General features: G+C 69.3%; 1 protein-coding gene across 5 annotated transcripts; it reads right to left on the reverse strand.

The window, feature by feature from the left end:
• Positions 1-577: 577 nt before the first annotated feature.
• SEMA4A (semaphorin 4A) lies at positions 578-10,191 on the reverse strand. 5 transcript variants are annotated; one of them, XM_080570128.1, is made up of 15 exons: positions 10,081-10,191; positions 6,704-6,844; positions 5,534-5,694; positions 5,338-5,400; positions 5,136-5,234; positions 4,729-4,837; positions 4,508-4,624; positions 4,255-4,385; positions 3,993-4,165; positions 3,757-3,907; positions 3,448-3,637; positions 3,230-3,345; positions 1,650-1,813; positions 1,445-1,557; positions 578-1,353 (listed from the first exon to the last, which is right to left on the reverse strand). In XM_080570128.1, exons 2-15 carry the CDS (start codon positions 6,795-6,797, stop codon positions 767-769), a joined length of 2,268 nt encoding a protein of 755 aa, XP_080426254.1. In that variant the 5' UTR covers positions 6,798-6,844; positions 10,081-10,191; the 3' UTR covers positions 578-766. The 5 variants fall into 5 exon arrangements, with proteins under 5 accessions (XP_080426254.1, XP_080426251.1, XP_080426252.1 ...); XM_080570125.1 differs by lacking the exon at positions 10,081-10,191 and adding an exon at positions 9,594-9,761; XM_080570126.1 differs by lacking the exon at positions 10,081-10,191 and adding an exon at positions 8,130-9,500.
• Between the last annotated feature and the right edge of the window lie 1,388 nt (positions 10,192-11,579).

An 11,579-nucleotide genomic window follows, 5' to 3' on the forward strand; every position in this document is an offset into this window, starting at 1 on the left:
GCGCCAAATAATTCCTCTTAAAGGGGCAGCGCCAAACAGCTCCTCTTAAAGGGACAGCGCCCCACGCTGACTCGCAGAGAGGCGTGCAAACGTCGCCCCCGCACCTCGCCCACCCCGCCTTGCCCACGCGCGCACGCCCACCCCGCGGTCCCGAGCTGCTTTGGAGCCAGCCGAAGAACCTCGGTGCCTTTTGGTTTTTAATACAAAATAAAGCTGTACAAAGAGCAGGAGGATTTACAGCCGTTCCTTCCGCGAAAAAAATAAGGCGAAACGCAGCCGAGCGAGCAGCGGGGGGCAGCCCTCAGGGCAGCGGAAGGAAAATGGGGGGGCCCCAGGGCGAGGCTGGGGGCGCCGTGGCTGTGGGGGGCCGGGACAACACCGCCACCCCCTCACAGCCACGTCCCCGGCCTGCCCCGTCCCCACGGCCGTGGCCTTGCCGCAGCCCCGTGCCCTGCCCTGTCCCCATCCCCACGTCCCGTCCTCACCCCTTCCCCGTCCCCGCGTCCCTCCCTTGCCCCCTCCCCACCTCCCTGCCAGCCCTGGCGCTCCCCCCGCCCGCCGTGATGGCCAAATGTTATCACATGTTAAAACAATTGTATTAAATTAAAACAAAACAAAACCAAAAAAAAAAACAAAAAAAAACCAAAAAACTTCACATTCATACTCCCCCCTCCTTCCATGGCCCAGTGGGGGCTCAGCTCCCGCGGCCTCCCCCAGCCCCGGCGGGGCCGAAGCGGTGATGGCGGCGGGGGACCGGGCCCGTTCATCACGCCGTGTCCGGGAGCCGAGCGGTGTCGGTGCTGTCCCCCGGGCCGTTGTCCCCGTCCAGCTGCAGGCAGCAGGCGCGGGAGCCCCCTCGCTCCTCCTCACCGGCTGCGGGGGGCTCCCGGGCCCCCCCGTTGAGCGGCGCCTTCTCCCGGGGGCGGCCGGGGGGGCTGCGGGGCACGCCGCAGCCCTGCACCTTGCTCTTGGCCTTCAGCTGGTTGCAGTAGGCGGCGAGGGCCAGGCCGCCGGCGGCTGCCAGCGTCACGGCCAGCAGCACGGTGACGGTGACGAACTGGGGCCAGTAGGAGCGGGGGCTGCCGGGGGCGGCCTCCTGGGCCAGTCCGTCTTGGGGGGCCGCCCCGCTGGGGTCCTGCAGCCGGTAGCGGGCCACGGGCCAGGTGTAGCCGTTCTCGGTGGCCTGGCAGGTGTAGGTGCCGGCGCTGCCGCGCTGCATGATGACCACCAGCGTGTGGTTGGGGAGCAGCGCCGAGCCCCCCCAGCCCCCCGGCTGCTGCCAGCTGTAGGTGGCCAGGGCCGAGTGGCGGGGGCACGGCAGGCGCACGACGGCGTTGAGCGGGGGGCTGAGACCTGCGGGAGAGAAGGCAGGCTGGCGTCCCCGCTGTCCCCCGCCCTCCCCACCGTCGTCCCCCCCCGCCCCCGTGCATCCCCCTTACTCAACTCTCTACCGGCGGCCCCTCGTGCGCGCCGTGGGTGTGCGGCATGGCCAGGCTCCTCCCGCGGTGGCACACGGCGCCTGGGCTCCCCGCCTCGACATCCTGCAGCCACCCGCTCCTGCGGCCGGGAGAGCGGTGTCAGAGCCGCGGTCCTCCCCGTCCCCCCCCACCCCCCGTCCATCCCCCCGCTGCGTCCATCCCCCAGCTCACTTGTCCCCGCTGGCAGCCTGGGCAGGCTGGCAGGAGCTGCGGGCGATGTGCCAGGCGCAGTAGGGGTCTCGTGCCAGCACGCACTCAGCGCAGCTCCGGTGCTGGCTGCAGTTGGCCAGGGGCACTTGCAGGATGCCGCCGGAGTAGCCGATGTAGAGGATGCCCTGGGGAGGGAGCAGTGTGGGGCCTGAGCCGTGGCTTGGCCGGGTCCCTGTCCTGTTCCCATCCCTGTCCCTGTTCCTATCCCCATCCCTGTCCCCATTCCCAACGCCTGTCTCTCTCACCGTTCCCATTCCCCATCCCCATCCCAATCCCCATCCCTCTCCCCATCCCCATCCCCATCCCCATCCCCATCCCCATCCCCATCCCAATCCCCATCCCCATCCCATCCCATCCCCATCCCCATCCCCATCCCCATCCCCATCCCCACCCCATCCCATCCCCATCCCCATCCCCATCCCCATCCCCATCCCCATCCCCATCCCCATCCCCATCCCCATCCCCATCCCCATCCCCATCCCCATCCCCATCCCCATCCCCATCCCCATCCCCATCCCATCTCCCCATCCCCATCCCCATCCCCATCCCCATCCCCATCCCCATCCCCATCCCCATCCCCATCCCCATCCCATCCAATCCCCATCCCCATCCCATCCCATCCCCATCCCCATCCCCATCCCTCTCCCCATCCCCATCCCCATCCCCATCCCCATCCCCATCCCATCCCATCCCATCCCATCCCATCCCATCCCATCCCATCCCATCCCATCCCATCCCTCCCCATCCCCATCCCATCCCATCCCCATCCCCATCCCATCCCCATCCCCATCCCCATCCCCATCCCATCCAATCCCCATCCCCATCCCATCCCATCCCCATCCCCATCCCCATCCCTCTCCCCATCCCCATCCCCATCCCCATCCCCATCCCCATCCCATCCCATCCCATCCCATCCCATCCCATCCCATCCCATCCCATCCCCATCCCCATCCCCATCCCATCCAATCCCCATCCCCATCCCATCCCATCCCCATCCCCATCCCCATCCCTCTCCCCATCCCCATCCCCATCCCCATCCCCATCCCCATCCCCATCCCATCCCATCCCATCCCATCCCATCCCATCCCATCCCATCCCATCCCATCCCCATCCCCATCCCCATCCCATCCCCATCCCCATCCCCATCCCTCTCCCCATCCCCATCCCCACCCCCATCCCCATCCCCATCCCCATCCCCATCCCCACCCCCATCCCCATCCCCATCCCCATCCCCATCCCCATCCCCATCCCCATCCCCATCCCCATCCCATCCCATCCCCATCCCCATCCCATCCCCATTCCCATCCCCATCCCTCTCCCCATCCCCATCCCCACCCCCATCCCCATCCCCATCCCCATCCCCACCCCCATCCCCATCCCCATCCCCATCCCCATCCCCACCCCCATCCCCATCCCCATCCCCATCCCCACCCCCATCCCCATCCCCATCCCCATCCCCATCCCCATCCCTCTCCCCATGCCTGTCCCCATCCTCTGTCCCTCTCCCTCTCCCCATCCCCATCCCTGTCCCCATCCCCTACCTTCCCTGGGGCCAGCAGCAGGTTCTTCACCGGCTCCGGCGTGCTGAAGAGCTGGATGCTCTCCACGATGTGGGGGCCCGCAGGCAGCTCCACCGCCTTATGCAGGAAACCCTCCTCTGTCGGGGTACAGGGGGGTCACCGTGGGGGCCGTCTCCAACCCCGAAAGCGGACTGGGGCAGCACAGGACGGGCGAGCGGGCTCCCTGTGCACAAACCCACCGGTAGCCAGGAACATGACACGGTACACGGCCCCCGAGGTGCCGTGGGTCTCGTCCACCGCGATGCGCGTGTACTTGACGTCCGTCTTCACCAGCAGCGGCTGCCCCTGGGCGGGGGCCACCTTCCCGTCCATCAGGAAATGGTCCTTCATGAAGGTCAGGGCTTTGTCTGAGGAGGGGCCCATGGAGCACTGCGGGGGGAGAAGAGTCGGTGCTGGCACGGGGAAACTGAGGCACGGCCACCAGCACGGGCACGCTGGGGTGAACTGGGCGCCAGGGGGGGTCTCGTCCCTGGGCAGGCGGCACTTACACTCCCGGGCCGGGGGCTCACGCTGGGGCCGCTGTAGACGGTCCAGCGGGAGCTCTCCTTGTTCAGCTCCTTGTACTTGCCCTCGAAGACCTTCTCCAGAGCCTCCTGGCTGTAGACGCAGACGGCCGCGCTGCCCGCCCTGCCCGCCTGCCTGTGGGGACAGCACGGTGCCCACAGCGCTGAGGACACGGGTCCCTGGCACCCCCCACGGGCACCCGCGGGTGCTGGGGCCTTACCACTGCGAGGTGAAGACGGCGTAAAAGTCGGCGCCGCCGCCGCCGCGGCGGGGCAGGGCGAAGGCGTGGTGGATGACGTTGAAGGGGAAGCGGCCGGGCTGCGAGCACACCAGCTGCGCCTTCAGGAACGTCGTCCACTTCTTCTGCAGCACCTTGTCCCCGCCGACGTCGCTCTGTGGGAGCGGGGTGGGCGCTCAGATTTTGGGGGCGGGGGCGGGGGGGGGGGGTGCAGACGTCCCCGCTGCCCCCGTCCTCGTCCCACCTTGCAGACACGGGCCACCCGCGGCACCAGGAGCCGCTCGAAGAAGTCAAACTCGTCGGCAGTCTCCTCGAAGAAGAAGTAGACCTTGTCATCGCTGGGGATGCTGACGGAAGCCACGAAGGCGGCATCGGCTGCGGGGCACGGCCAGGGGTGAGGTGCTGCAGCTGGGGGGGGGGTCCCGCAGGCCCCCCCAGTGCTCCGGGGTGGCGGGGGGGGACGGTGGGGACCCTGCAGGATCCGGGTCCCCACTCACCCGAGAGCCAGCGGAGGAAGGCGTCCGTCTTGAGCAGCGTGCGGCTGCCCAGCGAGCGGGAGATGATGGGCTCGTTGCCCTGGAAGTTGTTCATGGTGCCGGCGTAGAGCTCGCCGTCTGCTCGGGGACGGGCACGGGGGTGAGCGGGCACGGGGGTGGCCCCCCCCCGGCCCCTCAACCCTCCCGGGGGACCAGCTGGGGGCTGCCAACCCCGTACTCACCCACCAGCAGGGCCGTGTAGGTGTGCTGAGGGTCGAAGGGGCATTGGCCCTTCCCGTCCAGGAAGGGTTGTCCTTTGCCGCTGGACACCAGCGTGAAGTTCTCCAGGTGCTGCGGGGAAGGGAGGAAAAACCCATTTTCAGAGTGAAAACGGACCCAAAGCCTGCAAAAATACGGCTGCAGGTGCTCCACGGACTGCGGAGGAGCTGCAGTGCTCCAAGAGCGGGGAAGCGGAGGCAGGAGGGGTGTCAGGACCAGGGACCGGGGTTCTGCCACCCACATCGGACCTGGCAGGGGCAAATCCTGCCAACGGTTTTGGCACCGACAGCGCAGGAATCACGGGGCTGCGCCACGGCAGCGGGGGGCACCCAGCGTCCCCCTCCCCAGCCCCAGCCCAGAGGACACTCACGATGTAGGTGCAGGCCGGGCTGAAGGCGTAGGTGCCGCAGACGTAGAGGTGGGTCTGGTTCAGGGCCACGAGGACCCGGATGAAATTGAAGCACTCGGTCTGCACGGGGGAAAGAGCAGAAGGGGGGGGGCTGAGAGTCCCTGCAGTGCCAGCACCAATGTCGTCCCCCCCCTCCCCGGGCCACCCCGCAGTGCTTTCTCACCTCCCGGCTCTTTTTCTTGAAAGCGCACTCCGAGGTTTTCTCAGCCGTGGGTCCCCACGTTATCTGGGGAGGGAATTGAGAGGGTCCAGAGCTGCCAAGCAGGCAGGGAGCCCGGCCACAGCTGCCCAGCCTGAGCAGGGAAACTGAGGCATGGCTGGGGGGTGTGGGGGGGGCACCCTTCCACCCCGCCGCTCACCGAAGCTTTGGCATGGATGGTGCCCGGGGCGCCCACGGCCAGGGCCAGCACCCTGTCACGAGCCCCCACGTACAGCTCCTCCTCGCCCTCGCTCAGGAGGAAGATGTCGTAGTGGGAGACGTTGTCCTGGCTGAAGCGGGTCAGGGTCCTCCGGGGGTCCCCTGGCAGGGGTAGAGCGGGGTGAGGGGACGCCGAGGAGGTGCACGAACGCCCCAGCGCCGCCGCCGGTCCGGATGGATGCGGTGGCGGCAGCTTCTTCCCCGGCCCACGCTGTGCAGTGCCCACTTCCCTCTGCGGGTCCCCGTTTCCCCTCCTCGCTCCCATCCAGGCCCTGCAGCAGAAGCCGGCCTCACCACCCCGCGAGGCCCCTACAGCCCGTGCCCCTCGGAAGCTGCTTTGCTGCCCCGAAAGATTTGGGGTGGTTTTTCCCTGCAGGCTGCAGGGTTCTGCCCCCGCTGCTGCGGGGCAGCGCCTGCGGGGCCAGCCTCGGGCTTGGTGGGGTGTCTGGGGGCTTCGCAGTTCCCTGCGGCGTCCCCACGGGCAGCCGGGCTCCGCAGGCTGCCGTCTGCCGCAGAAACAGGGAAAAAGAAGAGGGAGATTTTACAATTCCCCAGATGGCTGCGTGGGGAAGGGGAAGTGGCAGCGCAGGCAGGACATGGCTGCGGGGTGCAGACCTCGGACACGCCGCCGGGCCACAACCGTTCCAGACACCTCCAGGACCTGCCTGTGCCAAACCATCCGTACAGACACGGGCAGGGCACGAGGAGCCTTCCGGACCCCTCGCCAGCTCCATCACGCCCCAGAGGCAGAAGCTGCCCTGGACGGGGTGGCCCCGAGCAGATCCCCGGCTGCCTGGTGGGTGCCAAAATCCCTCTGCCAGAGCTTGGGTGGCAGCCAGCCTCATCTCACGTGCCCCTGCTTCAGCCCCGCAGCCGTCTGCATCACCTGGCTGCCACCCCTCCCAGCCCCACGGCCGTGGCCCCGCTTCCCTGGCCCCACACAAGGCTAACGAGAAGTCTGACGGGCTGGGGACCAGCCACCACCCATGGGTGCCCAACACCAGACGCTCCTCCCAGGGCACAGAGGCACTCCCAAGCCCGCGCTCCCCGCTCCAAAGCCACCTTGTCCCCGTCCCCTCCACCGTTTTTCCTCTCTCCGTGCCCCACTCACCGCTGGGGAAGGCGACGCGGGGCAGGGGCTCAGCGCAGAGCATGGCGGCTGGCACCACCACGCCGCAGAGCAGGCGGAGGGCGGCTGCGGGCATGGCGGGGGGCGGCAGGCTCGCGCCTCTCGGGGGCCCCGGCACCGTCCCTGCGGGAAGGGGCGAGGGTTAGGGAGCTGCAGCGGGACTGCGTGTCCCCCCCCCGAGGCGAGCGGAAACGAGCCAGAGCTCAGCGCGGGGCGGGGGGGGGGGGGCCCGGGGCCCCAGCGCATCGAGCTGTGCACTCAGATGTGGGCGAGAGCTTCCCGCTGCCACCGCAGCGCAGACGACGACGTCGCCGGGCCCCTTGCACCGCGAATCCCCAGCACGGGGGCGTCCGGATGCACCTGCCTTGGGCCCCGGAGAGCCCATCCCATCCCCGTGAGGGACCCCCCCATGCTGCTGGTGGCGGGAGAGGCCACAAAAATAGAGGGGAAAGCGCACAGCCCCCCCCCCCACCCCCCCACACCCCTCGCAGCTCTTTTTGCAGCTCTTGCTGGAAACAAGGCGGGTAGAGCAATGCCTCAAGAGCCGTTCAGTCCCTAGGGCCCATCACGGGCGTCCCCAGCGAGCGGCATTACCTCTCCGGCGGCGAGGACAGAGCCAGCTCACCTCTGCCCCTGCAGCGTCGGTGCCCAGTGGGTGCCTGGCCCCAGGGGGCTGTGGCTGGGAGGCCCCCGCGGGCCCATGCCCAGCACCCGGCCACGGTCCGGCCGCGCCGCCAGGCTCCAAGCCCGGCTCGTGGCAGGGCTCGCTGCAGCCCAGCCCAGCCCAGCGTGGCCCCGCCAGGGCCTCTGGGAACCAGAAAGTCCTGCTGGAAGAGGACGAGCCTCAGCAGGTTGGGGATGCAGGCTCCTGCTCCCCGCCTCGCCTGCGCGTTCCCCCCAGGAGGGCAGCGAAGCCTAGCGGAGGGAGGCGGGATGGGAGCCGGGGCGCTTTCCGCAACCGCCTGGGGATGAAGTGGGGGGATACGGGGTGCCCGGACACAGGGGCTCCCTTCCTGGCTCTGGGGAAACCTTTAGGGTTCGAGCGAAGTGATGCCGCGTCGCCTGCCTGCGGGCGTGGGTCAGCACTGGGCCTGAGCGTCGTGCCGTGGAGCTGAGCATCACCCTGCAAACAGCCTGTGGGGCCGAGCATCGCCCCACGGGCAGCCCTGTGGGGCCGAGCATCACCCCACAGGCAGCCCTATGGGGCCGAGCATCACCCCACGGGCAGTCCGGCCGCCCCGCTGGCTCCGTTCTCCAACCCAGACTTCTCCAGGACGGCTGCGGGTCAGAAACCCACCAGATCCAGACACCCTCCACGCCTGGGGTGCCCCAGCACCCCGCTGCGGACAAGGTGAGGGGGCAACCCCGGCCTCCTGTCCTCATCCCGTCACCGCCGGGGCCTCCCTACCTGCCTCCCCTGGTGCCGCCATCTACCCGCCGCCACAGCGAGCCCCGGGCGGGCAGCGCTGCCCCCGCCACCTTGCTTGGCCGGGACAGAAAGCTCCTTGTGAGCACAGAAACTAGGTTACTCTGCCCCGGATTTCCCACTTGGCGTACGCTTGGCTGAGAAACGGGGGCTGCACAGAGCCTCGGACCGGCCACATTGTTCTGCCCTGGGCTGGAGCCACCGGGGCTTGGAGGAGGAGGAGGAGGATGGGTGGGAACGGGAGCAGCAGCTCCGGGGCAAGGCTGGAGGCTTTGGGGGGGGGGGGGGGGCACGGCGGGGCTGGGGAGCCCCCGCGGAGCCTCCCCGGTGAGGCTGCTGAAGCCTCGCTGGGAGCCAAACCCTGGCCCAGCGCCGTCTCTCCTCTGGATCTCCCAAACCAAAGCAGTTTCGGTACGTACAGGGGGCTCTGTTACAGCCCCCCCTCCCCGCACGCACACGTGGGAATTGGCACAGGGAAGCGGGAGCCCCCCCCACCCCCCCCCCGGGGGGCCTCTCGCCATCGGGGTGGTTCAATTTCTCCCTGGTGCCTTCAAGTTTACCCCGGCGGCCGTGGCGCTGCGGGGACCCGGTGTCCCCTCCCACCCGCGCTCCACATTCGCTGCACGCCGGGGGGGGAGCGTTGGGGCAGACAACACCCACGCGTCCTCCTCGCGAAACGCAGTTTAACTTTAACCTGCCCGTGGCCTTCACGCTCAGCCCGCGAGGCGAGGAACGGCGGCGCCGGGCGAGGGCGAAGCCAGCGGGTGTGCTGGCACCGGTCTCCTGCTGCTGAGGCTTTCCCCCCTGCCTCAGTTTCCCCCGGCGCGGGGCAGGACGCGAGCGGCTGGCGGCGGTGCCCCCCCCGTGGGGGGGAAGGACACGGTCCCCCTGTGCCACCTGCCCACGTCCTGGTGGCCGGGGGCGCGCTGGGGACGCTTCCTACACCCGGGGGGCAGGGGCAGCCCGGAGCAGAGCAGGGGTGCTCCGATTGCTTGTCCCCAAAATGGGGGGGGGGAGATGGAAAATAGGGTGGTGGGAAGCAGGGAGGACACGGGAGAAATCCTAGGGGAGGGATGTGGGGGGGGGAAGGCAAAGGGAGGCAGCTGTGGTGGGCGTGCAGGATATAGGAGGGATATGGGGGGGGGACACAAGGGGAGATGCTGGGGGGGGTGTGGTGGGATGCAGAGGGGAGAGGGGAGGAAGAAAGGGGGACGTGGCAGGGGCGGGCTGCAGGAACGCTCTGCTCGGCTTCAGGACCTCAGCCCCTTTGTATAGCTGCACCGGAGATGTCTGGGGAGTCCCCAGAGCCCAGCCCCGCTATGGCGACTGCCCCCGGCCCCAGCAATCCCTCGCGCCCCCCCCCCAACCAACCAACCCCCCCACCCCCCCCACCAAACCCCAAGGAGCCCCCGTCCCCATCCCGGTCCCAGCCACCTTGGTACCGACCTGCGGCGGGCGGGCGGCCGGGGGGGCCAGGCGGGTGCAGCATCCCCGGTGGGGGCCGCCGGATCCCCGCTCACGTCTCCATGGCTACGGCTTACCTCGGCCGGCTGCGGCCGGCCTCACCCGCGCCCGCCGGCGTGCACGGACACACGGACGGGCTCGACAGCCGGACGCTGCGCCGCAGGCCGCGGCCTAGCACCCGTGGGCACCCCCGCCGCCTGTCCGCGCCCGTGGAGGCCCAAGCACCCCCGTCCACATCCAGCCCTCTCTGCGGTGTCCTCCTGTGCCCCCCCCGTGCCCCCGTATCGGCCCCCCCACGTCACCCCAGCAGCCCCCTGCGATGCTCCGTGTCCGCACCGCACCCCGACGCCCCCATCTCTGCCCCCAAACCCCATCCCGCCCCAGCCCTGGCTCCGGGCCCCAAACTGGGGGGGGGCTGTGGGTGCAGGAGACCCCCGCACGCCCCTGAGGCTCCCGCCGCCCACAGCACCTGGGTCTGGACCGCAGCACGTCCCGCTCCCCCCAGTAAAACGTCCCCCGGGAGGCAGCCCGGCCTGCTGCCGCTGGCGGATCCCACTTCCCCCCGTCCGCCTTCCCCTGCGGCCCAGCCACGTGGCACTGGGGTGCCCGGAGCCCCCCGTGGGATCCCCCTGCTGCTGCTTCCTCCCTCCGCAGCTGCCTGCCCTTTGGGACTTCTTCCCCAGCCTGTTGGGGGGCTGTGACCCTATAAAATGTTTTTTTTTTGTTTTTTTTTTTCCTTATGGCACATAACAGGCTGCGCGGTGGAGGAAGGGGGAAATTGCACAACGGGGCACGGGGCACCCCGGAAGCGTGCCACAACCCCGTGTCGATCTTCCCCCCACGGCCATTGAGCCAGGAGTGCACCCGCATGGCGATTCTGGCCCCATCCCACCCCAAAATGGGGGCATCTGCCCCCTTCCAGGGCCGGGCAGCGGGCCTGGGGGGTCCTGTCCCCTGTCCCCCCCCCCCCCCCCCCCTCCTTTTCCACTGCCCTGCTTCCCACGGGGCTTGGGAGGTTGGAGCTTTCGCCTGGGTGCCGTAAGGAGCTTGTCTCTCGTGCCTGCCCGCCCGCCGGCACCGGGGGCTTAGCCGAAGCCCGCTGTGGGGAGGCAGAGCTGCTCCAGCCCCTTGGGGTCGGGGGGGGGTCCCCCCAGCCCAGCCTGACTCTCCCCACGCTGCCCCCAACGCGCCCCGCGATGGGCAGCAGCACCTTGGGGTGCGACCTTGGGGGTGGCAGCGTGCGCAAGCTCCCACCTTAACCCCCCACATAGGATTAGCGGGGAGGCCTGACCTTAATCCCCCTGGGCACGCAGGGGGCTGGACGGGGCTGGGGTGGGACTTGTGGGGCCCCAGGCACCCACTCAGACAGGCCCTGGGCGGGCAAACCCTGGAGGTTCCCAGGTATCGGGGTCAGTCCTGGCTCTGTCCCCAGCTGGGTGCTTGGTCCAGGGCCCCCAGTACCTGAGGGCTCCCCCCCAGCACCCTTGTGCATGGTTCCCGTGGGGCCGTGCACGGTCCCCAGGGGTCAGGCACGGTTTCCACGGGCCACACGAGGTCCCCAGGGCTGCGCACGGGCACTGATGGTGACAAAGGGCACTGAGCAATGCTGCCAGCTCGGCCCTTCCCAGCGTGACTGAGACACGCTGTGCCAGGACTCCGGGGTCCCGCATGGGGTTTTGGGGGGGCACCGGGACATCTCCCACTGCTCCCAGATGGAATCACAGCCAGGCTGGAGCACAAGGTCCCTGCGGCGCGTCCGGCTTCGCCCCATATTCAACAGCGCACAGCCTCGTGACTTTTGGGGTGCTGGGCTTGGGTGCGTTCCCACCTCGTGGCTAGACGCAGCACTGATGGGTGCAGAGGGGCCCTGTCACAACTCCTAGGCGCCGCCAGGTTTGGGGTTCACCCACCCCAGGGGTGCAGCGTGGGTGTCCCCGAGCCACCAGCACGCAGGGTCCCCTGCTGACA

The sequence above is a fragment of the Anser brachyrhynchus genome (genome assembly GCF_964034855.1).
Source record: "Anser brachyrhynchus genome assembly, chromosome: 28".
Taxonomy (NCBI): Eukaryota; Metazoa; Chordata; class Aves; order Anseriformes; family Anatidae; genus Anser; species Anser brachyrhynchus.

What these genes read in the sequence shown, in the direction of transcription:
- SEMA4A (XM_080570125.1), bottom strand. Translation starts at nt 9,636, where the DNA reads ATGCTGCACCCGCCTGGCCCCCCCGGCCGCCCGCCCGCCGCAG. An exon ending in TGAGCCCCCGGCCCGGGAGT is followed by an intron (nt 3,638 to 3,756) that starts GTAAGTGCCGCC and finishes CTCCCCCCGCAG; the next exon opens with TGCTCCATGGGCCCCTCCTC. An exon ending in CGAGGGGCCGCCGGTAGAGA is followed by an intron (nt 1,354 to 1,444) that starts GTTGAGTAAGGG and finishes TCTCTCCCGCAG; the next exon opens with GTCTCAGCCCCCCGCTCAAC.